Source organism: Anser anser, assembly GCF_964211835.1.
Source record: "Anser anser genome assembly, chromosome: 1".
NCBI lineage: Eukaryota > Metazoa > Chordata > Aves > Anseriformes > Anatidae > Anser > Anser anser.
In genome coordinates, this window is record NC_139720.1 from 181,261,752 (window position 1) to 181,288,966 (window position 27,215).

The 27,215-nt window shown below is 38.3% G+C and overlaps 2 protein-coding genes across 12 annotated transcripts in view; one reads left to right on the top strand and one right to left on the bottom strand.

Annotated features, from left to right (window-relative positions):
* CCDC122 (coiled-coil domain containing 122) lies at window positions 1-27,069 on the bottom strand. Of its 9 annotated transcripts, none has more exons than XM_083828327.1 (6): window positions 24,944-26,571; window positions 24,102-24,232; window positions 21,491-21,889; window positions 20,217-20,333; window positions 16,259-16,452; window positions 9,315-9,454 (listed from the first exon to the last, which is right to left on the bottom strand). In XM_083828327.1, the coding sequence occupies exons 2-5, from the start codon at window positions 24,213-24,215 to the stop codon at window positions 16,300-16,302; spliced, it is 783 nt and encodes a 260-aa protein (XP_083684453.1). In that variant the 5' UTR covers window positions 24,216-24,232; window positions 24,944-26,571; the 3' UTR covers window positions 9,315-9,454; window positions 16,259-16,299. The 9 variants fall into 9 exon arrangements, with proteins under 9 accessions (XP_083684457.1, XP_083684453.1, XP_083684452.1 ...); XM_083828326.1 differs by lacking the exon at window positions 9,315-9,454 and adding an exon at window positions 9,620-14,742; XM_083828331.1 differs by lacking the exons at window positions 9,315-9,454; window positions 16,259-16,452 and adding an exon at window positions 1-2,674 and having other exon boundaries at window positions 24,944-27,069.
* LACC1 (laccase domain containing 1) overlaps window positions 9,403-27,215 on the top strand; it is a 28,379-nt gene continuing 10,566 nt past the window's right edge. The window contains exons 1-2 of one of the 3 annotated variants that reach the window (XM_083828284.1): window positions 9,403-9,596; window positions 17,577-17,695. The gene's annotated coding sequence lies outside the window, so the exon portion shown is untranslated. Of the gene's footprint in view, window positions 9,614-17,576; window positions 17,696-27,215 lie in introns of all 3 variants that reach the window. The other 2 variants (XM_083828282.1, XM_083828283.1) reach the window with 2 other exon arrangements.

Sequence of the window (27,215 nt, forward strand, 5' to 3'; positions counted from 1 at the left end):
CATTTATCCTCAACCGTGCCAAACAAATTAATTGCAGAACTTTGTGAGGCAGCTTGAACTCACAGATGCATGCAAGTGATTCATCCTTCTTACGGTGTCAGGTGGCAAAGTTGTTGTTACATGAGTGCCATCATTTCTGATGCATTTTTGCTGCTTTCTTTAAAAGCCTGGTGAGCATTACAAAAGAAAAGCAAAATGGCCTAGAGTACATGGGAGAAATACACTAGGGGAAAACTAATACGAGAGCAGCGGTTCTTAAACAAAGGTTCAGTATTTGTGTGTGTGACAGAAGTTTTGTTGAAAGAGTAGGATTCACAACCAGAAACAGGAACAAAAGGCTGTAGTTGCAACTGGAAGGGAATTCAGGAACACATTGGAATCAGTGAAGAAGTTTGGGAACTGTTCCATTAAACTGTTCCAGTTTAAATAGTGGCATCAGATTGCAATCTTTGTTATGTAGAAGTGCTGCTCTCACACTTACTTCTTCTCTAGAGATTACTGGCTACAAATCTTAGTATTTTTTGTGTTAACAGTTGTGGCTTTGTGTTCTGCAATGTCCTTGCCATATTTTACATGCTCTGGGACAGTAAACAAGTGTGATTATATTGCTCTGGGGGAGGAACTGTATCAGAGATTCTGTGTCCCTCTCACTTTTGAGCATAGTTGCCAAGTTCTCTATCTTTTAAGGATTTTTTTTGTTAATTTTTAAAAATAAAATGAAAGGAAATTAAACTGCTACACTCGTTACAAATCAACCATTTACAATACAGTAAAATAACCAAAGTGATTTTGAATGGAAGTGACATAAAATTTCTTCTTAAGTGACCAGTGTCTAAAAAGTTCTCTACATGGATCTGTTTAATTACCTCATATGGAAAAATGTCACCCTCTAGAGGGCCAAGTTCCATTCTTTCATTGTTGGTGGAGCCATATATTTCTATATATGGGAGGTCATGAGGAGATACACTGGCAGAATCATCAGTAGAGTACCTCAACACAAAAGGTAATTTAAAATTTAAGAGCATCTGTTTTGCCCTGGCTTTTCTGAATGTCACTACCTTTATTCCTGACAAACACATTGAAGAAAGTCTGCTCACTGTGGTATTTTTGATAGTAAGTGACCAGACAGACAGGGCTAAACAGATACCTATCTGGTGATTGAAGTGACCAGAAGATTTAATACAACAAATATTGTAATAAACATCAAGGACCAGCCTATGGTGCTATTACTAATGTGGTGTTATTTCACATATTCCTTCACTGCCACTGTAATCCTTGAGGATGGCACCATAGTAAGATAATATTTAGAGGGGCAGGTTCACATCTGCCACCTAATATAAATCCAGTGGCCTTAGATTTGTTCTCAGAATTCTGCACAAGATACGAGCAACAACACAAGGAGATGCAGAGTCCTTTGATGGTGTAGCTTTCAGAAACTTCTCATGTGCCACCTGCTCCATGGATTGCTTTCCTGTATGCATTTTCCATGTCTTCTACTTAAGAAGAATTCTTTGCAGATACTCATAGAAAAAGTAAATACTAAAAGCCTAAAAGCTAAAGACCCATCTCCACCTTCTACCATCAGGCTAAGCTTTGAGTAAATACAAGCACCCTGAGCAGACCAAAACAAGAACCTTGTAGCATCCATAGAACGGTCTTGTTTTACCTTCTCCAGATCACTGGCTAAAGTAGTCTTTCTGTGGCCCTCTCTAATAGCCAAGAGAAAGCTTCACATCTTCCTCAACAGCTCATCCAATTTGCACCATCAATGCACTTGCACCATCAATGCAATTTCTAAGCCCTGAACATATTAACATGCTCAACAGAGCTTAACTATTTAATATCTGCATGTTTAGGCCTCCGTTACAGAGGGAAAGTGACAAGCACTTCCACGTGGCTTTTAGTTACCAAAAATAAGTGGCTAAGATATACTGAGTGAAAATAGTGGTCTTATTTACACCAGACACCCAGATATTCCATGCCTAGAAATTAGGAATTTGCATCCGTGCCCTATTTTACCTGAAAGAGTCTCATTAGATTTCATTATTCCAACTGAAGGTAGATTAGTTGGTTCCTTCTATAGTGCATGGAAAAAGAATGAGTCACATCCCCAGCGTGATTCATGCTACCTGGGACCATCATCAATATTAGTATGCACATGACTAGTATTTTTTCTCAGTCTAAGAAGCCTAGATGATTAGCTTACATCATCTAATATTTAGATGTTAATTATTAGAGAAGACAAATTCCAACACAGTCAACTGGAGCATCTCTATGGAGAGACATCACTGTGGGACAATCCTGTTTTCCTAGAGCATTTCATCAAAATATTATTTGAGGAGAGGATAAATCATCTTTTTAAGGTACTTGTCTTTTGCACAGGAAATCTAGCCTACTTGTTTAGATGTTTGGTGTGGTTAAGGTTAGGCAAGAAAAGTCACACAGAGATTTAGCAAGCTTCTCTGCAAGTGGTTCCCTGCCTTGCTGTGCATTGCTCTACTAAAAGTCTCTTTTCCATTCTGGTGAGGGGAACAGATCAGCTAATACAACATGCAAGTGCAGGCTGTGGAGAGAGATGGTTTGCAGATAAATTACTTGGAACTCCACCACTGAAGAACTGCATTAGTGTATCTGCTAAGGAACATCATTCCCAGTTGGTGTTTATTAGGCACATCTGCAAAAGGAAGAGAATTAACAGCCATGAAACAGACCATTCACTTTCATGACCACTAAATCCCCACTGAAAAAGTGCTCCCACTTGGCTATTGATTCAGCCTAATTTTTAGGTTAAACAAACATGTCCTGAACTCCATCCTAGAGATGACTGTCATACATGAGCGAGGAAGAGATAAAGGGAGTATGCATTTCATGCTAACAATTTGGACTCAATAGCCAAAATTTCACTTTTGCTACCTCTAGCAAGTATGCCTCATTTTACATTCAGGAGAGAAAAAAAATCTCAACAAGTGTATTTCCAATCAAACATATCATCAGAGTCCTCTGCTTTTGTATTGCACATTTCTAAACTCTAATTTTAGTACACTAGCGCATGTTTTCTGTTAACAGATCTTCCCTTTCTCATTTATACTTAACCTTTTATACATTATTAATTAAAGTTGTTAGCATCACAATATGTCTGCTCTTCATGCATTCTATTGCTTCTAAAAACAATGTTGCAATGCTGTTTTTCTTATCTGCTGCTCTTTTATGCTTTTCTGACAGCTTTTTTGTTGTCCATTTCCCAATGTACATTATTTTCCACACTTATGTATTAAAAGCAAACATTATTATACTAAATGGTATCAGAAAATTAAAGCATCTGGGAAATACACTAATGAAAGTTCAGAACTGCCTTTGTACAAGAAAATTAGCACTCTTGATGGTCTAATAAGCATGGTTAAGAATGTCTCTGATGGCAATAACCTGAAAAGTAGTCAAAATCCCCTGTGCCATCAGCTACTAATATAATATAATGCCAAGAAAAAAAAAAAAAAAAAAAAAAAAAGAGGAAGCATTGGGGAAAAAAAAAAAAAGGAAAAGAAAAAAGCAACCATCACAAAGCCACTCAAATGGAAAGCAAGCCATTTGCAGATGCCTGGGCAACAGGAAGGCAAAGTGAGTTTGATTCAGCTATAAAAGTGATGACTAAACTAGCCACAGGTGTAACTGTAAGTGTATGGTTCCTTTTTCAACTTCATGCTTATTAAAGTGAGTGGAGTTAGACTAAATAAAATCTGCAGCAAATAAGCAACTAAACTATTAGTTCCTACTTTTATTCCCCTCCCCCCCCCCCAAAAAAAAAAAGCTTTGAAATGGTTAATTAATATGCTTTTGAAAATGCAATAAGTATGTTCTGTAGCTGCTTTTTAGGTATAATTCTTAAGAACAGAAGGAGTCAAACCCACCAAAACATTGTGATTGCTACTATAAAAACTGAGGTGTGTTGTGGTGATTGTAATGAGTTACTTTTGATGTCATACTTTGATTCCTCTGTGAATTGTGAGGTGCTTCTTTGTTGTTTTATGAGTGCTAATTGCTGCAGAGCTGTGTTAAATCATCGCTATGCTGTGTTTTTTTTTAGCAGCAGGATGGATACTTGAATAATTACAAAGGAGTAGTTCATTAAAATGGGTTTGGCTATGGAAATGAGATTTTCCAGCAATTCAGTGAGGGTGTGTGTACAGCCATGCAAACAATCTGTTGAAAAAAATTCTCTTCCTACCTAGATCAAATCTTTTGTGCATACAGTTTCTCTCAGAGGTAGGACAGGAAATGACAACAATTGCACAGGGCTGACTTTCTTCCCCACACGCTACTGTAAGAATCCTGATATCATTCGAAGTCTTGCTGCACAATTCCTCTGTTATTACAGGTAACTCACCAGAACTCAAATTCTGTTCCCTGCCTGTAAAAAAGAGATCTCAAGTGTGTTAGAGGTGTAGGAACTGAAGAGCAGCAGGGTCTGAATACCACTGAAGAGCAGAATAAACTTTTAAATGAGAAACTCTCTTCCACTTTGGACTTTCAAGTGATTTATTTTCTGGTGCAGAAGATGGCAAAATGTTGGGTCCCATGATGGTTGAATACACTTATGCCATTAGGTCACACAACAAAAGAGTACCTGCAGTGTTGAGCTGCAACAGGATCTAGGTGCTACCTCCATAAGTACCATACTCGTTACATTAAATAAGTTAGCAGCGACTGTACCCTGTGAAGAAGCATTACAGGTGCCAATGAGGACAAGAGAGAAGTTCCATGGGAAACTGAACGTGTAAATCAAACAAATCTCACAGCTTGGTTTAAAAAATAAATAAATAAACAAAAAAATAAAAGGATTTTTTTTTTTTTTTAAAAAAAAGTTATCTAGTGAGATTCTACTAATATCCGTAGGGTCAGCAACAGGACTGATACTTTAGACCTTTTGCACAGATCTCTTATCTTATCTTATTACTTGAGGTAATAAGACACTGACTGTGACAGTAGACTGATTCCCCAGTGCCTGGAGCAAGATGAGATTATCTGCAGACAGTGGAGGTTTATTCAGACAGGAACCTCACGTTCCACTATGGGCTCTGTAGTATGAAATGAACACAGGCCTATGTACTAACTGTTCTCCCTGCCCAAATTTCTTTCACTTCCACTCATTGCAACCTGTGTTTTTTACCTACATTTCCAATTTCATCCTCTTTTTCAGGAACCACTCACCATATTTCTAGTCATTAGGTAATAATTTTAAAAGTCAAGGTAAAAAAGCACTAGATTAGAAATTCTCTCTGATACAAGTATTATTGGCAGCTGGGATGGTTCACATGACTGGAATGCTAAAGAAATTTAGTTAAAATATCTTTTGGGAAGAGGTGACAGTAGTGAATGATGTAGCGGTAGCACTAAGAAGACACTCCTAGCTGGTGTGTATATTCTAATAATTCAATGCTAATTACCAATGTGCTAAAACATAGAAGACAAGAAATACAGCAGAAGGGAAAAATGAAGAGTCTTTATAAACTATATCAGAATTACTTCTTATGGCTTGTCTGCGGTAGGAGGCAGAATGCAGGAAGCAATTGTCTTGCCATGGGAGAATTCAATCTCAGAAATGTAGCGTGGAGGTCACACAACTTATTAAAGTTTCTAAAATTATGCCTTGTGATCCTTTAACACAGAAAGTATTACTGCTCTCAATACAGGGTAACTCAATTATGGGTCTCGCTGCGATGGATAGAGCTGTATTAATTCCTGGCCTTGAGTCGTTGAGGGATAACTGGAGATGATAGATGGGATTTATGTCATGTAATTTTAATTATCTACCAGGGGTTTAGATCTAGTTGCCCTGGACTCCTTCTGCAGGCAACAGAGGGAAACAGGCAGTGCTAGAAGGCAAGTCATGACACCTATCTTAGAGCCTGAGGCGGTTTCATCTCATCTCATGTTAGTTATCCAAAAGTTAGATCTCTTCCCATCCAAATTCCTCTCACAGTCAATGCAAGGGGCAAGGCACCACCAGAATGTGAGTTATTACATTTGAATAGGTGTCTAAAAGAGGCAAGGTGAATCCCCTCTACAGTAATTGATGTTGCAAAATAGCTAAATTCCCATGGCTGATGAAAATTGTGAGAGAAGTTGACTGGGGAAAAGCAGATAGAAAAAGACAAATGAAAAATGAGAGGTCTGTAACACAAACTAAAAAAGCGCTGAAAAAGCAAAGAGTACTCCACCAAGAAGGAGGAAATCCTTAGCTAAAAGCCTACTCTGGTTCACTGGCAAATGGAAATAGATGTTAGAACCAGCCACCCACTGCTCCCCAGCGTACCATATGGAAGAGGTCCATCAAATGCAATAAATAAATGAGAAGCTTAAAGCCCAGGAAATCAATAGGGAAAGCTAGAGTAATACGAAGAAAAATATATGGCCAGCAGTAAGACAACAAAGGGCAAAAAGAAGAAAAATTGAGAATTTACTAATAATGCTGTTATTGGCTTAAGGAGCTTGGATACATCTTACCTAACTTTAGACATCAAAAGAATATAGTTATTTATTTACATCTGAACTAGTGACCCTTCACTCCCTTTACACTCAACTGGCAGAAATAAGAATTTTGGTGGCATGATTCTTGTCATCCTAATCCAATCATGTAAAACACTTCAGATGAAACCCCCTCTTAGAAGTGCTCTTTTCCCTCCATGACTATAAAGGAAGAACCAACAGATACAATTGAGAAAAAACTTGAGATACCCAAGCTCTTCTCCGCTGAAATGATTGCTTGGCTTTCCAAACGTATTAATTAACCTAACACAGACGCATTAGCAACTAAAGAATCCTAAGCAATGGTATGAACTCATAATTTGATAGAGACAGTAATATTTTTAGTTGAGATGCACAAAAGGTAGGTAGTATATTGGCATTTCACCAGAGCACGACGTTCCAATCCTTTACTAGCTGTGATAGATATGACAAAATCCGTGGGTAAAATGTTAATCATAGATAACTTTTATCCAAGTTGACTGAGGAGGCCACATGCCTATTGGTGTAAATTTTATATTAATGATATAATGTTAGGATTCAATAGATTAGAATTCCATGTCAATATTAAAAAAAATAGAAAAGTGATTAAAATGGATAACTAGATGCTGGTTAGCCTGAAAAAAAGTTCCCACCAAAAAGCCCCTGCCAAAGTTCAATCCTTTGCTCCAAAGCGCATAGCCATAAAATAAAAACATTTTAATAAGGGTAAGCAACAGAATGCCTGTGCTGGTTCTGGGCTTATCTCACAAAAGATAGGCATTTAATTGAATCTTTTAAATTAAGGGTAGTTGCACTCCATCCTTTTGTAGTGAATGAAGCCAGACCCTGCCACAGGGCACGCAAGAACTGAATCAGCTCTGGGATGCCTTTCTCTTGTCAAGTATATGGGGAGCCTCAAGCGATGACATTCATACCTCATGTTTAAGCTTTCCAGAACACTGACCTTGAGACAGAAATGCAGTTTCAGGCCAAAAGATTCAGCCCAAAAGATTAGGCAGGGTTATTTAAGAAGCCTGGAAACATGGGTTTATAATATGTTGTAAATCCATAACTACCAGCCATAGGCAGTTTTAGTCAGCTGTAAAATTTTTTTAGGGCATCTAATCTTTTTGAAATGCATTTTTCAAGAAACAGCAGGGAGCCAATGGCCTTAAACAGAATGGTTTTAAGAAGAAAGTGACCTAGGGAAAAGTTTGTAGAGGATTGCTTTTAGCACACACACAAAAAAAATATTAATGTTTTTTAAGGAAAAAAATATGAAGTACATATTTTTCTAGTGGATTTTGCATTATAACTCAGATTAGAACAGAAGGTCTGGGGAAATTTGCCCAATTCTTCTTTTATAACCAGGCCAATAATTAAGTATAAATCCAATCCTCCGTCTGTTGTTTTCAGTAGTAAAAGTTAGAATAGTCAGCATCTCCCTTTCATCTTATTTTTTGAGAAATAAAATAGTATTTAGGAGTATTTACAATATTCTGTAGAAGTATTAACTAATCCCACTTTAAATATTGATCTTCAAATCGCAACAAGTACGAAAGATGCCTTTACTGTGTAAAAATATATTTCTCCACTAGAGGGAACTATTAGACCTGATTGCTGGGGGGAAAGGCTACATTTCAAATTGATGGTGCTGATTCCACTTCAGAAAAGTGTTTGTAACTTCACCGAAAACTCTGTGATTTATTATGTTGATACACTGTAATGTGCAGATGATAGCAAAACACCGGAGCTTTTGAGTGGCATTTAGTCAATAAGCACTGAACATGTGGTATATGATATCTAAATAAAAAGAGAGATTAAGAAGCTTGCTTCTCTTGGAAAGATTTAGAGATTTTACTGAAATATGTAAATCTAGACTATGTTAAATAAAAAGACATTATAGAATGTAGAAGTACTCATGTAATTTCCTAACATGGGAAAGCCCTCTGTTCAACACAGAGCACTGTCCTTTGCTCATTATTTTAACAAACCGTTTTCAACTAGAAGTATATTTAGTGACACGATAAAACTGTCTCCTCTGTTATTTCCTTCTTTCCTCTAGATTGTGGAATACGCAGTGGAAGTATCCTTCTTGGAGGGGCTAGGGAGGGTAGAGATTTTGCTTGTTGATCTTGCTTTGTCCTTCATAGTTTGTCGTTTGTGTGGTTTTTTTTTTGGTTGGTTGGTTTTTTTTTTCCATTTTGATAGGTTACTACATGTTGCTTCCTCTAAATGCTAGAAAAAGCAAAGTGAAAGAATTGAGCTTAGTACTTCCAAGTGGGCAGTGAACTGTTTTCGCTACATCCACGTTTCTGGGGAAGTTTGTTGCAGTGCCTCTGAAAAACTTTCTGCCTCCTGCAAAGTAGACAATTAAAAGAGAACTATTTCAGCGCTGCTTGGAATTCCTCAAGACGACACTGCCTCGACATGACTCAGAGCTACATGCTGCAGCTGCAAATATGATCCTTTTAATGAAGGATCAAATAATTACTTTGATAAAGATATATCCATACATTTCAGAAAACTGGGTAAGAGTTCTGAAAGATTTTTTCACTCTTACACTGATATATGGTGCAGCCACAATTCTTCCTCTGAAGTTTCACGTATGAACCACCGCAGAAGAGCAGGCATTACACACTGTCACGGCCTCATGCACATTGCTCTCTGAAAATGTGTCCTCTGTTTTGATGACCAAAGTAAATTCTGCACCAGAGGCAAAGCAACATAACATTGGTGTCTGTCTCCAGCCCACCTTCCCTTTTCTGTTGTTTACTGGACGTATCCTTGATGGGAACTTGATGATCTTAGCAGATACTTTTCATATTTTCTAATACACTTCCTCTGCTTCAGCATCAGAGGTTGTTGCTGGGTCACGTGAAACGGTTTCATGTGGAGTGTCAGCTTACAACATGGGGAAATCCTTCCCTTTAGCACCCATCCATACACATTCCTGCATCATGTGACATGATCAAAAAAAAGAAGGCTGCATTATTTCCCTGTTGAGTGTGGAGTTTCTGTGATATTTTCCTACTTGTTTACGTTATATCGTTGGAATCGATCAACAGTTTCCTCAAACTTTTGCTAAGTGGCAGGTAGGACTCATCGCTTGGTAAGTTTTCCCACACTCTTATTAACATGCTTGTTGCTGCTTGCTGTTTGTCTTGCCCTTCAGAGTGGGCAGTCACTCCTCTTCCTTTTGCCTGCAGAGCGCCAAAGCCCAAAGTTCCCGTCTTAGCCCCACACCCATCCTCAGAAATGACTGATATGGGTTTGGCAGCATGCTTCCGCGCTGGGAGCTGGGAGAGCCTTATGTAAAGAGCACAAAGTGCATTCACTGAGCTATTCCCCGAAAATCATAAATCATTCTCCTACTGTCTGTGTTTGCTCGTTAAGGGGAAAAAACGCCCTGAGATCAAGCTACTACTGCTCAACGTCACTGTACCAAGAAAAATCTGCCTCAACAGGCTTCCAGGATTTGCTAGAATTAGACACTTATAGAAAGCTGCATATATTTCCTTTTTCATATACTGTATAGAATGCTGATAGTTTAGAGAAGACAGTAATTTTTATTTCTCTGTTTCTGTTGATTTTTTTTCCCTGATGAGTTTTCGCCTGGTGAAGCAGAATTCACTAGTAAAATGTTTATGCCTTGCTAATTTTTATTATCTATCTGTTAAATATTACAACTCTAAATTTGGAATGCTGTACATGGGAAAATCTGTAAATACTGTGCGATACAAAGTTCTGTTTAATCAGAAGTGTGCCAAATGCATCTCATCCTGTAAAAACTTATTCTTAGTACACTAAAAAAACAGATGTAGATTTCAGCTGTATTCAATGACTAAAGTTGTACAAGTTTGGTGAAGATAGATAACAAAGCTTCAAAGATGAGAAATGAAATTTGCTTAGGTGTCCAGGTAGTTGAATGAAACACACAAATACTATGTTTATGTGGGATAAGAGCCCTCAACTGGCATTTAATGTGATGGTGATATGGGATGACAATAACAGTTGGAGCTTATATCCTCTAATAAATTATTTCAGAGATGGAACAGACTTTCTGGAAGATGGTGGCCTTCATACTACACAACTTTTGTATTTAAGAGTTCATACTCTATGTGGTTGGAAAAGCATAAGTAAAATGGATTAAGGACTGACTAACACATTCCCTTAAGCAATTGTCAAAGAAGCTCCAACATATTAGGGGGTATTCATACTAGCACTCTGCAGATATATTTATTAGGACCAATACTAGTATTTTTATTTGATATGGAATAGAAGATAAATTTAGTTCCAGTATAATTTGTTAATGACACAAAAATGAGAGAACGGTTGTACATAGCATAGACATACACAGCAAAACAAAATGCTTGAATTTTATCTATATTTTGTGGCAAGAAAACTGAGAAACACATTTGATAGCTGAGGTACCTTAAAAATATTAAGCACCCCAGTAAATAAGAGCATGAGCTTTCTTGGGAAGAACAGAGTCAAAAGGTGTATTAGAAACTTTAGGCTTTGGATGACAGTAAAGTCTATGTAGGAGAAGGAAACCTCTCCTCTGCATAGAGCTAACAGGAATATTACATACACTTCATGTGTTCACCTTTGTTAAATGATTCTAAACCAGTTAAAAAGATGTGCAAATAAGCATGGAAGTTTCAGTGAGATACTGAAATTTACTGAGAACAGGTTAAAAAAAAAATACAACAACAAACAACAACAGTTAAAATGTATGCCTAAGTTATTTACTAAGTTATTTATTTTGATATTAGTGAAATGTGTTGAAAGTGTGTTGATACAGAGAAACTGCCTATTACCCAGAGAAATAATAATGAAAATTTTTCTTGGTCAAAAAGAAAAATAAGGTGTGATATTTTCGTTAAGTTAGAAGGTTTGGATTGTTGTCTAGAGTTGTTTTAAACTGGTAGTAAAGTACAAGGTCAAACTGTGACATTGTAACTGTGTTAACACAATAGTAAGCATCAAAGTAAATTCTGTTTACTTTACTTTGTGTAGCTGCTAAGAAATATATCTCCATGCATTGGTTGTCCTGGTACAGAAATAATTAGAAACTATCTGTGAAAGCAGGAAAATGTATGTTATAAAAGGCATATGTAAGGGCATGTCGCCTTAATATCCTGGGTGAGAATTTTGGATATTGTATCTTTTTGGAGAAGATACATTAAGATAAAGCTCTCATTCAGATTTGACAGTCAATAACTTTGACAGGCTTGATCGATTCAATTCAGCAAGCAGACAGTGATTTTTCTTTTTTTTAATCATTTAATGGAGAGAAACTACCTGCTATAAAGTACACTTACTTCACTGCATGGCTGAATAAATTCAAATTTGAAATGATACTAAACAAATAAACAAAAAGAACAGTTAATCACTGAAACTAACAGAAAGGCAGTAAATTCTCAAAATTTTCATCTAGAGCCCTTTCTGGAAGATATGCATGAATCAAATGTTAGCTGTTTTGCTGTGTATAGGGAAGACAGTTGTTATTGTTTCAGTAATGTGCAGCATACATGACCAGACAAAGTTCTGTTGGTGCTTTCTGGACGGACTTACAAGCAATGAATGTCTGAGTCACATCAGAACAGAAAGGTAACTAAGATTAGGGGTAAATTTTCAGATGTCTATCTTTGTCTTCGTTTAAAATAAATCAGATTAAAAAGTTTTAACCAATCAAATTATTCCTATCACATTACAGTTACTACAGCATAGGATACTGATGGTTTTATTTCTACAGTATTGTGTTAAGGAAAGTAGCCTGTTTCATAAAATCATAGAATGGCCTGGGTTGGAAGGGATGTTAAAGATTACCTAGTTCCTTCCAGCCCCCCTGCCATGGGCAGGGATGCCACCCACTAGATCAGGTTGCCCAGGGCCTCATCCAGCCTGGTCTTGAACACCTCGTCACTGGTCTCCACCTGGACATGTAGGCATTGGCAACCACTCTCTAGGTGCAGCCTTCAAGCCAATTCCTTACCCACTGAATGGTCCACCCTTCAAATCATCTCTCTCCAATCTGGAGATCACGATGTCATGTGGGACTATGTCAAAGGCCTTACAGAAGTCCAGGTAGATGACATTGGTCGGTCCTCCCTTGTCAGCTGGTGCAGCCACTCCACCACAGAAGGACACCAGATTAGTCAGATGTGATTTGTCCTTGGTGAAGCCGTGCTGGTTGTCTTGTATACCCTCCTTGTCCTGCATGTGCCTTAACATTGCTTCCAGGAGGAAATGTTCCATGATCTTCCCAGGCACTGAGGTGAGGCTCACAGGTCTGCAGTTCCCTGGATCCTCCTTTTGACCCTTTTTAAAAATGGGAGTGATGTTTCCCTTTTTCCAGTCACCAGGAACTTCACCTGACTGCCAGGACTTTTCAAATAGGATGGAAAGAGGCCAACTCCATCAGCCCATTCCTTCAGGACTCTGGGATGCACGGCGTTGGGCCCCACAAACTTGTACCTGTTCAGTTCCATCAGGTGGTCTCAAACCTGCTCTTTGCTTGCAGTGGGAGGGATTTTGATGCCACAACCAAACCTTGCCCAGAGGTTCAGGGACTCAAGACGGGGAAAACCTGACTGGCAGTGAAGACTGAGGCCAAGAGGTTGCTGAGTACCTCAGCCTTCTCCATGTCTGTTGTTACCAGTTCTCCCCTCTCACCCATCAGAGGGGGCACACTCACCTTGTCCCTTCTTTTCTGGCCAATGTACCGAGAGAATCCTTTCCTGTCATTCTTTGCATCCCTCGCCATGCTCAGTTCCATCCATGCCTTGGCTTTCCTGCCCCCATCCCTGCACACCCAGACAGCATCCCTGTGCTCCTCCCAGGCCACGTGTCCCTGCTTCCCCTGCCTGTGCATTTCCTTCTTGCACCTCAGTCTGACCAGCAGGTCCTGGCTCAGCCTTCCCAGCTGTCTGCCCTCCCTGCCTGTTTTCTTACACAGGGGGAGGGAGACTTCCTGTGCTCTAAGGAAAGCATCCTTAAAGAGCTGCCAGCTCTGCTCAGCTCCTTTGTCCCTAAGGACAGTGTTCCAGGGGATCCCATCCACTAGGTCTTTAAACAGCTGAACGGTCGCTCTTTGGAAGTTCAGGGTCCTGACCCTCAGCCAGGGCATGCTCACTGCAGCCCAGACTGCCTCCAGTCTTAACCTCTTTAATGAGTTCATCTGCTCCAGTGCACCAGGTCCTGTAATGCTTCTCCTCCAGTTGGGTTGTCTCATACCTGGACCAGGAAGTTATCCTCAATGCACTCCGGGAGTCTCCTGGATTGCTCGTAGCCTGCTGTGGGGCTTCCCCAGCAGACATCCGGGTGATTGAAGTCCCCTATCAGGATGAGAGTGTGCGAGCATGATGCTTCTTGTAGCTGAAGCTAGAAAGCCTCATCAACAGATCGGACAGCCTGTGGTAGACCCCAACCACAAGGTGTCCTTTATTGGTCCAGTCCTTAACTTTTACCCACAAGTTCTTGACCTATCCGTGGCTGCTTCTCAGAGGTATCTCGTTGCAATCAATCCATTCCCTAACATAGAAGGCAACGCCCCTGCCCCTCCTTCCCCGCCTATCTCTTCTGAAAAGGTTATAGCCCTCTATTCCACTGTTCCAGTTGTGTGATTCATCCCACCATATTTTCATGATAGCAATCAAGTCATAGTTTTCTAATTGAGTCATCTTGACAGCACCGTGGTTTCCAGCACCTCCTGTTTGTGTCCCATTCTGTGTGCGTTGGTGTGGAGGCACTTCAGCTGGGCTATCAGTCGCATCACCTTTTCAGAGCAACCCTTCCTAATTGCTTTGGGACAGTTCACAAGTGTTTCCCTGTTGTTTCCTGAAGTGATAATGCTCCCAGGTTCACTTCCATCACTTGGAGGTACATCTCCTTCCCTCACCGCATCTAGTTTAAAGCTCTGCTAATACACTCAGCCACCTTGCTGCCCAGAACCCTCTTGCCCTACCTGGTCAGGTGTGCCCCATCCAGTGTCAGTATGCCCGATCTCTAAGAAGTGCATCTGAGATCACAGAACCCAAGACTTTGAGCACGGCACCAGCCATGCAGCTAATAGTTCACTTGATCCATTTGTATCCTTCTTCTTGGGTCCCAGTTTCCAACTGGGAAGACAGAGGAGAACATAAACTTGCAATCACGATCCCTTCAACGTCTTTCTGAGGGACATAAGGTTCCTTTTGGTATTTCGGAGCCTCTTTATTGCAGCCTCATTTGACCCTACAAGTAAGAATAGGAATGGGTGGTAGACTTCTGGCCTCACCAAGCCTGGTAGCCTCTTCGTAATATCATGAATGCGGGTCCCAGGTAGGCAGCAAACCTCTCTGGAGAAATTATCAGGATGGCAACAGTAATTTGTTTGATAAAGTCAAGAAGGAAAAAGACCATGCAAAACTAACCTGAGAGTCTAACAGTTAAAGTTGAGAGAGAGCCTTCATGAGTGAGTGTGTTGCTTAAAATCTCTCTATATTAAGTAAAATACACAGGAAAACGTAAGTATATATGAATATACAAATATCCAAAATAAATTAATATTGGTATTTCATTTTAATATTTGCTTTCCTACACTGACAACATATAGGCAGTTTAACAGTTTTAATAGTAAACAGTTCACTAAAATCTTCATTTTCTATTCAGTTGTAAAGATAAATTTAAATTATGTAAGACAATACCTCAAATTAAAAGCTAACTACATTCACAGAACAGATAAACGTTACAGGTTTCAACCAGACAGAACTATTACCATAAGTGTAAGAACAGACAAAGTACTGTAAATTCCTCAAATGCCAAGCACATAATAAAAACAAGGCAAAGAAAAATATCCACTACTCACTATTTTAACAAGAGCTTTTAATATATGGTCATTTATGTTGAGAATAATCTCACCTAATATTCAGCACTTAGGTGTTAGATGACTAGTATTAGTTAGTTAAGATCCTCTACTCTGTCAGTTCCTCTAAAATCAATGATCTGCAATGCATTACTGTCTCTAGATGGCGAATTCCATTTTAAAAGCTGTCTGGAGCTTTTAAAAGCTCTTCACCTATTCATTCCTCTTTATTAACTACTTGGGAGACATATGTTTGTCCAGTTGAAACCAGCCTGTTTGTAACCCACATCTGAATATACTTGTTCCAAAGCCTTTTATAGCAGGAAAACCTATGTCCACCTTGTACCCCACACAAGGACATTCTGGCAGACACAGGGCAATCAGGCTGTAATATCATCTATACGAATTCCCTGCTCAGCAAAATATAGGCCATCAGAGCTTTGATATCCCAAGAACGCAAATATATCTGATACTATTTTTTTCTGTAGGAAAAGAAAAGTAGACCTCAATTTTCAGAGATCTAATCAAATAAAAAAGAGCTCCTCAAATGTTATTTAGTTGACTTTAAATGAGTTTTAAAATAAAATTGGCACATACTTTGTAAACACCTGAAAATTCTGATAACATATAATTATTGATAACATAATATTGGTAATACTGATATTCTTCTCCTGAACTGCCTCTGGCCACAGGAATTAAAAAACGTTATTCCAAAGCATTACAGATGGAGCTCTGCTTAGTTTGGGCCACATAGTTAAAGTGAAAAAAACTTAATAAATAGATAGATAGATAGATAGATAGATATTGGGCTACTTTACTGTTGTAGCATTCCCACAAGAAAAGAAAACTAACAAACAAACAAACAAAAAAAAAAAAAAACTAATTTGTCTGGAAAGTATTACCCACATTGTTGTACCCCATTGTAGCTTCATTAGGCTATGGTTACTCTACAACTCCACTACTCCGAGACACTTTCTTAGTTCTGCTGCCTTTTTCTGCATCTGCTGAATGTTCCAATGCCATTGTCTTTTATTTGAATGGAGTTTGTTCAGTTGGCAATGCAAACGCTTTAGAATAGCATCGTACCTTTTATTCTGTACCTGATAAAATAGAATAAAATACACATCAAATGTTCTTTCAAGACAGTATTTACAGAGGTGGGTTCACTTCACCTAACTCTGTGTACGTGTAGATTCTGACATTTGACTGTGTCATTCCATGATGACTTTATAGATACTGAAGAAACACAGAAACATGTAAGAAGTCACTCATCTGATTTATTGCAGTTATCTGCTTTAGGACAGTATCGGTTATCTGCTTTAGAACAATATCAGTCATGCCTCTTTCTCCCAGAAAAAAAAAAAAAAGGAAAAAAAAACTAAGGCTGTCTCCCACTAAGAGCTTAAGTGACCAGTTCAGTGTGGATACCTGGTTTGTAGATGTTTAACAAAGTAAATCCCTCCCAAAGATTCATAAGTGAGCATCTTACAGCTGTGGCAAGACTTTGAATGTGAAACATTTCAGGTTCCAGAGTGAGAAAGGATGAAATTTTCATTCTTTGACAACTGTGCTTGGGTATAAGTTAGAATACAAACGAGGTAACCTAAACGGCTGTAGTAGCACCTTCACTGTTGCAATGCACTCAGAAAGGTATTTTTTGCTTAGTAAGGCAAAACTGTAACAATGCGGTACCATACCAATTTTGCCCTCGATGCTGCATTATTTTGAGAAGTATTGCTGCTGCAGGCAACCCTTTGGAGATTTGCATTCTGAAGTGTAAAAATGTGAGACATTTATTGTAATAAAAATGTAAATAGTGCCTATTCACTTAAGGAAAAACTGGCCTCACCCTAATTTGAATGACATTTGAGTGGTAGTATTTAACTCTTCTTGTGTCTGCTTGTTGAAACATTATTACGTTTTATTAAATCCACACATGATGGCATAGAGCCGCAATGGAGTTACATTGCCAGTGACTTCTGTGAGTCTCATTGCTTAAATTTCACATATAACTAAGTAACTTCTTCACTTTTGTTTCATTAATTACACTGCCCTGTTTTACTGGTGATGGGTTGCTTGGCTGTCTACTATAATCCTTCACAACTTTTCTATGGATACAGTCAGATTCGGTCATCCCAATGAGTGCTTGCCAGATCTGAACTTTACCAGGACTGTGTCACACAGCTTTGAAACATTTATGACCAACGTTATCTACTCTTCTTAGAAATGTGTCTCTAACTTCTTTACTGGGAACTGTCTGGAACCACGAAGACAAGGAACACTCATATGCTTAGTGAAAACCAGAGAAGGGGACTTTGCTCTTTTATTTGGCATCGTGTACATGTAAGTTAATCATTAGAAAATACGTTGTCTGGGTACTTCTTGAATCTCTACCACTGGAGTCCTTTAATAGGATGGACAAATATCTGTTAAGAATAATAAAGCTGCACAATGATGTCGGGAAAAGAGGGCAGCAGGAGAATAGACATTTTTTAGAGCTTTTCTTTTCTAATTAATTAATATAACAACCTATTTTCTATTATTTGTGGGTGTCTTGTAGTAGTTACTATGACAGAAGCCTCATCTCTACAGAGCTAATCACCCTCATCTATTGACATTTCCCTATCCAAACCTGAGAATTGGCTAGGCTTTTTAAGAGATAGGTATTGGGGCAGTCATTCAGGAAAGAGAATGAGACATGGCCTACAGGCTACTTAGAAGTTCACTGGTACCCCTGTTATAAACAGGGGAAGCATCCCTGTTATAAACTAAGTGTATGGCATACGAATTAGCCATGTCAGAGCACAGACTTTCCTTGGAAGAAAGGAAACTTAAGGGACAAATTTCCTTGCAGAAAGATGTTTCTTCCACAATTTATTTTTAATTTCCAAAATTCATCTTTTAAATGATTCAGAATGTCTGCTTTAGAAAGGCATTCCAAATCACATTCATGGACAATGTGTTTAGGCAGGGAAATCTTTGTGGGAAACCTGAGATAACACTTAGGCAAAGTGGGAGTTCAGTCCATTCAGCTTGAGTACTACCTCTAGCCATTAATGATGCTTCAATAGGAGTTCTGTAGGCATTTAAGTATAGGGCTGTATAGGGGCAAACTTTGACGAGTGCTTAAAATCATTGCTGAATTAAGGCTCCAGAAATTCTAGCAACAACAAACATATTAATCAGACATAATGATTTCCTTTATCTGAAGGCTCAGAAACATGGGACCACAGATACTCTCTGCAAATTAATGAGAGAAGGCCAGTTACTCTTGGCCCAAGCACTGCTAGAAGCTCACAATCTATACAAGATGTAAAAAAAGTACTATGACAAACTCTGACACCTCAAGGTGGGGTCAGTTTGTAGACTGACAACTGTCTTTCGAGGTGTACGTGTGACCTACCCTACATGTCTACATTCCTGGTTTGATCACTAGAAACCTATAGTGTTATACATACTATAAAAGTTCAGAAAGACTAGATTATGTGGCTCAGCTGTAGGTGCCATGAGCACTTACATTTGGTCAACTGAACTGATCTCTTTATCAGCTGGACTGACTACACCTCCGTTGATTATAATGGGAACTGTCTGACTTGTGTAGCCACTTACATTCAGCCAACCACTTTTAGGTGTCTTGAGCCGAATTCCAACCTTGCAGCTTAGTGGATCTTCATCCACGTCTCCAATATCTCCCTTTATTCACATCCTTGCACTAAGTATTCTTTCCTGGCTTGTGCTGAGGGCTGCTGGGTATTAATGTTTCTGCTTGTCCATTGTTAGTTTATACATTGAAAGTTGGACTATTTTTTAGAGAACTCTTAATAGAAAATAATATCCTGAAACATTTGATTTTTAATCCTGCTTCATTCTGAGACAGAAAGATCTTATAATCCAAACAACTGAAAAAATACATTAACCTTCACTACTTAATTGGTTCTGATAACAGAACAGAACATTATTTTTAGGCTGCCTAATTTCAGCATGGATTTAGAGAACTTTATTAGGAAGCTGTTGCCTTGGTAATAAATTATTTTTTCAGACACTGAATAGCAGAGACTAAAGTGGCTGTGCTTTGCTCTTCAGTTTAAAAATTCTCTGCCATTTCCCATAACATGAACGATAATTTTTTTTTCCTCCTGCATTTTACAGTGGCAATAGAGCTAACCTCAGTTCTGTTAATCTTTATATTATCAGGCTTTTATCATTACATTTTGTGCAATTTATTTGAATTAACAAGATAAATGATGTGAAAGTTCCAAACTAAAACCCTTGCAGACATGCAAAGTATTTTAGTACGGAACAAAACATAAAATACAGTTCAATTACCTAAAAAGAGAAGCGTTTAACTATTTATCAGAATTTTATCTTGTCAGCTACATATTAGCTGCTCTGTTATCCTTAATTTAATGTCAACTTAAATTAGAGAGATTCATTGGAAAACCATTTTCTTGGTGCAATTGATTCTCACATTAATGTGGTATCAGGAACCATGAGAAAAGTCATGAATAATCAAGTCAGTAGTGAGATTTAAAATATTTCAAAAGTATTACAGAAATAACAAAACAGACATCTTACTTTACTACCATTCAGTGACATCTTTCTTTTCAGAACTTCATTCCAAAAGTTAAAAGCTGAACTCCTTCTTAGGAGACTTTAGAAAAAATGTTCATAACTTTATCGCACAATAACAATTAAATTCTGAACTTTACAAAGACTAACAATACCAAGAACTTAAGAAAGCACGGTCACTATACGTACTTGAATAATGTATGGCCAGCAACCCTGTATAAAGTACTCCAAACTTCACCTGCACTATCCACCTTTTATCAGAGAACTGCAATTATATTTTATTGAAACGACTCACCTCAATTTCTTTTCTAAGCTTAGCATGCGTTTTTTTTTCTTCTTCCAGCAAATCTGTTTTTTTATTGATGAACTCTTTCACTGATGTGATCTCCTTTTTTAAAAGTGTAATTTCTTCCTTCGGGTTTAAGATAGAGAAAATCCCCTTGTTTAAAAGGTTGTGAAATACATCTGCTCATCTTATTACAACTGTCACCTTTTAATAGTCTCACTTCATTAACAAAGGTGAGATAAATATCTATTACACAGTTGCACATTAAAATAATCGTTAGGAATTAAATTAATAATTTAAGAATCATAATTAAAATTATTAAAATACTTAATAATATGGTTTTATACACTTTAAAAGATATTCTCTTGCTCTAAAATATACAAACAACTGTAACAACACAGGAATCTGAATTCATTTGGGTGCTTATAATTTTGTTTTAAATTTAATTTAATGCAAAATCTGTGAATATTTACTGTAATATTTGAGATAGTTTTCTTTCTCACAGGCAAATACAATGATCATAGTCTTCTTTTACTGAGATTTTAAAAGTTGCCTGTACAACAAAGTTTTCATCATTATACTTGAATAAAGTAACACCGCATTTTCAATAACACAAGTTGCATCACAGCGGCAATTTGTGACTTCATTTCAAATTCATACATGTTTGCTCACGTATTCGCAAAATTTTGTGGTGAGGACTTCCAACATTTTAGCTTATAATAAGTCTTGCAATTAGGCTCTAACAAAAACAGTGTTAGACTGAAACACCAAAACAAATGAATGCTTTCTGCCTCCTCCTTTTTATCACCTTATCAAACCTACCTCCCGTTGGCAAACAGCTCAGCTGTAGTTCATTACCTGACAACAAAGTTAAATGAGTATTACGCTCTTAGATAAAAAGTATAAAAACATGGCTATATTCCATTGCTGAAAAATGAATGCTGAAAAGTGTACATGTAACTTTATCCAACAACCCACATAATCCCACAAATCACTTGGCAATGATAAACTTTAATTTACAACCCTGTAGTTTTTTTCTTAGCTGAGTTCATTCAATCTCATAGAATGAACACTTTAAAATAATATACAAGTAACTGGGGCTGATGATTTTTTTACTGCAGACTGATGTCTTAATTTCTTTAATTAATCTATCCTTTTAAATGAATCTCTGTTCCCCTAGTCAATTCATCGTGGATGTCAACTTATCAGACAAAATAATCATATTAAACTATGCCAAAATTATTTCACACAAAATGAAATCAATCAAAGAGGAAGTATAGTACCTGCACTTTTTTTATAACAGAGCCTTCTGGATTCTGGAGATCACGCATTAACTGCTCTTTCTTTGTCCTCAGCTCTGTAACGATAGCTTTCTTTTTAGCAAGCTCAATCATAACTGGCATTTTACTTTCCATCTCCCAAAAGAGATTTTTATGAGCCTTTATTTTTTCACGATATTCGCTATTTCTTGCAAATGTCATCTCATACTCTTCCTGTATTGTTTCTGCATCAAACCTCAGCTTCATATTTTCAGAATATAGGGCTCTGACTTGGGCCTCCAGGTTTTCGCAGTGATACTTTGTCACTTCTATGGCATCGTCTTGCAGATATATTTCCCTTTCTGTTGTTTTTGTTTGTAACAGGATAGAATTCATTTCTTTTTCTAGTTCCTGAAACTTAGCCTGTAAAATATTTCAGCATTCAGTTAAGAGTATTTTTATTTGAGAGGATGCCAGGTATCTAGTTAAGCACTGTAATTTATATTTCTTTAACAGAAACTTCACTTTCTTAATGGGGTTTGAATTAAAGTTATTATTTCCTAAAATCATCACCTTAGAGACATAACGGAGGAATAGCTTAGACTTCTCACCTTAGATTGAGTCTAAAATATGAAATGAAGTATTATTCAAATTACTTTGACTTCCCCATATTTACAAGATACATAGTACTTGACGGATCAAACCCAATCTTAAAGTTTGTTTAGAGACAGAATCTCTTTTAGCCCAAATCAGACTAAGACCACATGGTACCAAACCCACACTTACACACACGCACAAAAACACATGGATGGGTGATGAAGCCTAACTAGCCTGTTCTGCTGAAGTCTTTATCCTGTCTTCATCACTGGAAATTTGAGATTAACATTAATCCCAGCTATTTTTAAACTTCTAAGAAATAGGCACCTAGTCCTACAAAGGCCTCTACGTCTTCTCACTGATGAGAAGCAAACAGCTCCAGGAAGCAGTACTTCGTGCCATCATAAAATGAGAGGGCTGAATTGCTGCCTCAGAAATGTTTGTCTCCCTTTGTTGACTACAGAGGTAGCCTGGATGACTAATATGGGTTTAACATCTGATTTGTAGGTGATGCAAGTTTGCTGTGATTAATCCCACCCCAAGTAACAGCCAACTATTGTGTATTAAGTGAGAGAATTTGCACTGTGATTTATGCTGCCTATTATCTTTTCTCTAATGGAAGCATTATGTGTGCTATGAAGTATCCTATTCAATGCTTTGAACAGAATAAGGCATTATCAACTGTTAAGAACAATATGTTTCTGCATAACTTTTAATTTGGAAATCCTGGGTTACAGTTTTAGCAGGATCAGTATCTCTGCCACCATTTACTGGGAACAAAAGATCTTAATGGAAAAGATCTTCGATTTTGGAAAGGAAATTACAGTCTTACATGTCTACTGTGACACATACACATGGGAATAGACTGGAAGGTGAACAAGCGGTTCTGCATTCAGTTCCTAACTACTTAATTTAGTTGTTCTGCTAACAATAATGTTTGTACGGAATTTCCTAACATTTGTCTGGGTTTTTTTTTGTTGGTGGTGGTGGTGATGGTAGTGAGTTTTTTTTTTAAGAAAAAGAAAGGTGTTGGAGAGGAAGAAAAGAAATTAGCTAAATTAATTATCTAGGACTGTAAAGTTCTGTGTGTTTTTGAAAACTGAAACTCTTAATTGCTTGATCATAAGTTAATTGTTACATCGTCATAGTATGTCACAGAAATATTATTAATATAATATTATCAAAATATTACAGTATATTATTAGAAGAAATCTTCTTGCAAGGTGTGGCCAGTTATTAGACCTTCCTAACCAATAAAAGTCTTCACTGCTCTTTCAGATAAGATATCTTTGTGCAAAATTTCAAATATCAGTTATTTCAGTTGTAGAGCTATTTGCAGATGTTATAATAGGATTTCCTTTTGCATTCTCTCATGCTCAAAAATGTCTGAACACTGTTGTGGTTTTCCTCATACTTAAATGTATGTCTCTTGACAGACATTTTTGGTCTCAAAGTTTAAATGACAATTGAAGCTTAACAAATTCTGTGAGAGATTGTAACAGAAATGATTACTTAGTCTTCAGGAATACTACACATATCTAACGTTTTACAAAATAATTAAAAATAAAAATAATTAAAATAAAAATGGACATCCGCTAAACACGCAGAGAAAAAATATTCTGAAAAAAAAAAAGCATTCTGTATGCTAAGAAAAAAGGATAGTTTTGGAAAACCTGATAAAAGGGATGCTTTCAAAATCTTTTTTTTTCTTTTTTTTAAATGCAAAAAGCTCTAACTTTATGTTGATTATTTAATGTTGTGGCTATTTCAGCATTTTTTCTCAAAATAATAATAAATAAAAACTTCTGCTAAAACTTACTCTAATGAAGTCTTAGCTAAGGAGCAACCTTCCAAATAATGATGCACATGCAGTTTCAGCAAGGCCTAAATACCACACAGTGGAATAGAATAGCTGCCTTACAGTTAAATGCAAACACTCAGAAAAAAATGTACAATCACCTTATCTTGTTCACAGGAATACTTCCTCAACTAATGAATAAATTAAATGAATTAAACTCCTCTAAAGAAAGCTTATTACCTGTAACTGGAAAAGAACTGCTTTGTTTTTTTCTATCTCTGATGACTGTAAATGCTGCTGCTCTGCAACTTGTTTTACCACTTCAGTTAGTGATTGATAATTCTGCTTGGCCATTTTATAGAAGAGTTGACCTACAAAGACATAAAAGAGAAGCGAATTGTGTTATCAACATTCTGTTTAATTGGTAACTGTTAACGTATGAGTACAATACTAAGGACTTCCCTATGCTACATTTTGTTTAGCTATATGTACATAATCATATACACTCAATTTGGTTTTGTTCATTTTTTATTACCAAGAAGAGGTTACCAATGGGCAGATGCTCAAAGATGATGATTGAGAATCAGAACTCTATCTTCCAGAGTTTTATTAAATAAAATATTGCAATATTCTTCTGGCTTTTCCAAAGAACAGGTCCTTATTTTTTTTAAATCACAGAAACACAGAATCACAGAATGGTTGAGGTTGGAAGCGATTTCCAGAGACCATCTAGTCCAACTCCTCTGCTCAAGCAGGGTGACATAGAGCATGTTACTGCAGTCATCTTAAATGCAATTTAAAGCATATCTTCATATTTAGCCTGAATGCTTACATTATTGCAGTTACCATACTGCAGCTGTGTATTAACTGTTAAACTATCCTTAATTTATGACAGAAAATAAATGGAGAAAGCTGTCACACTGGAAACCACAAACCAGTATCATTACAAAGAAACCCCAATGACTAGAAAACATTTAGTACCATCTTGGTATCACTTCAGGTATCATAAATTAATGAAGAAAATCTGTATTGTAATAGAAAGTGGAACTAAACTGTGTTGAAAACATGCAAATATGACTTGCCACAAAGTGCACCTTCAGCGTATTAGAAGGCACACAGATGAACTGCGTCTGCAAGCTGGTATGCTTGGCCAGGAAACCACCTTTATCATTTCGTATTTAGGGCTGTTGCTACTGTCGTGCGGCCATCCCTCACTTCTCCCCTCTACCGCGCTCCCCCAGCACCCTCACACCCCTCAGCACGGAGGAGCCCTTCCCCTTGTGGCACAGAGCCCCAAACACCCAAAAATCGTAGGAAGGGGAACGGAGCCAGGCGGGCGCCCCGCACATTCCGTCCCCCTCAGGAAGGCTGTAATGGCCGCCCCCGCCCCTTCCCGCCCAAACCGCCGGGGAGCGCCGGGCATGGGGCCGTGGGGCGGCGCGGCCTCAGGCGCTTGGGGGCGGACGGGGAAGCTCGGGGAGGAAGGCGGTGTGAGGGGAGGCGGCCATTGCCGGCTTCCAAAGGGCGCTAGGGGACCGGGGGAGGGCGGCCGTGCCTGGCAGGAGACAGAGCTGAAGCGTGGGGAACGACGCAGCCTGTCAGAAATGGGGTGGGGGCTGCGCCGTGGGGCTGAGAGGGGAAGGACGGCTTGTCCCGCGGCTGGGGCACGTTTATATGGCTCTTGGGCGCTTTTATGTCCCCAGAGTTAGCGAGTGGCGTTGTATTACGCTGTGTTTTCTGTCATCATTTGTTAGTGGTCGATATGCACTGCAGAGGACCTAAGTTTTTCTGAGTGCTGTTGAGTTCCAAAAAATAAAAATAAATAAAAAGAATCATAAACGTTGGAAAAAACCTCCAAGATCATCCGGTCCAACCATCCCCTACCACCAGTGTCACCCACTAAACCATGTCCCTAAGCACCACGTCCAACCTTCCCTTGAACACCCCCAGGGACGGTGACTCCACCACCTCCCTGGGCAACCCGTCCCAGTGCCTGACTGCTCTTTCTGAGAAGAAATGTCTCCTCATTTCCAGCCTGAACCTCCCCTGGTGCAACTTGAGGCCATTCCCTCTAGTCTTAATGTGCAGTCGTGAACCCATCTTGCCTACACACATATTCCTCACAATTCCAGGCTAAATAATTTTAACATTAAATTCCACAATTTTTTTAATTTAACAGCTCGACTCTGCATATGATGGGTTTATTTCATCCCTTTTATGAGATGGCAGAAAACTCAGTATAATACACCAGCTGGAGAAGTAATCCCAGTTTGACATTTTCAGTATTGTTTTGTATCCTGACAATTTTCAGACCTTTTCTTTATCCCTTTACAGCACTCTATACTGAAAATAATCCCTGTAAGTCTTTTTTTTTCTTCCTTAGTCTGATTAAAGGAAAGAAAATTGCTTTGTTTGTCTCTCTTTGTCGAGCCCCTGCTGTTAATTTTTAATGCCGTGCCCTAGTTCAAACACATTTGACAGTGGGCTGAAAGCCTCAAAGATAACTGCTTTCTGCAAACTTCATGAAAATTGAAAATGTACTTCATGTAAATTTTCTCCACTGGGCAGAAGAGGAAGGACAAGATACCCACATCAGTTCCCTTTGGGACTGAATGCTGGAAGAGTTCAGCTCTCATCCCTTTGCCCAGTGTATGCTGGAAGACAATACAAAAAGGGAAATGGCAGGGGACTCCAGAGGTGTGTCCTGGACCTGGCAGAAATGTAGGTGTATTTCAGTTTGAAGAGAAAGAAGGGACAGGAGTCATAGGAGAGCAATTTGTAGGAAATTCGACTTTACAGATTCCTCTGTTCATGGAAAAAATATTTTAATTTTTTGTGTCTGTTTCTTCAGTTGTCATATGCTTATCATTGCTATGACAATGATTTTAGCAAGGCTGAGAAAATGTATTTATTACCATATGATTCTTGGACAAACCCTGATACAAATTCCACGTTCCCCTACTTGCCTTCTGACTGTTGAATTGCCCTGTCAAAACACTGGCTTTTTTTACCAAGCGCTGCAAAATTTCTCACTGCTCCAAAGAGAAGTTTCCTTCCTCATTTCAGGCGGTGGCAGTGAAGACTGGCATCTCTTAACCTCTGTCGGAGCCTTTCTGACTGTGCTTTTTCTTGCCTGACTGCTAAATCCTTCACTGGAACATGCCAGTACGCGTGCCTTGCCTTATAGATCCCTCAGAAAAGGAAACTTTTGGTCTGCACAAGTTTCCCCTTAACTTCTTTGTATTCTTGTTCTGCCATACGTCTCTGAATCTGAGATGGTGCTAAGCAAATGCACTGGCACGCGTGATGACAGCAGTAAGTTACATGGCAGGGTTAATGCTGCTTCCGGGTTTA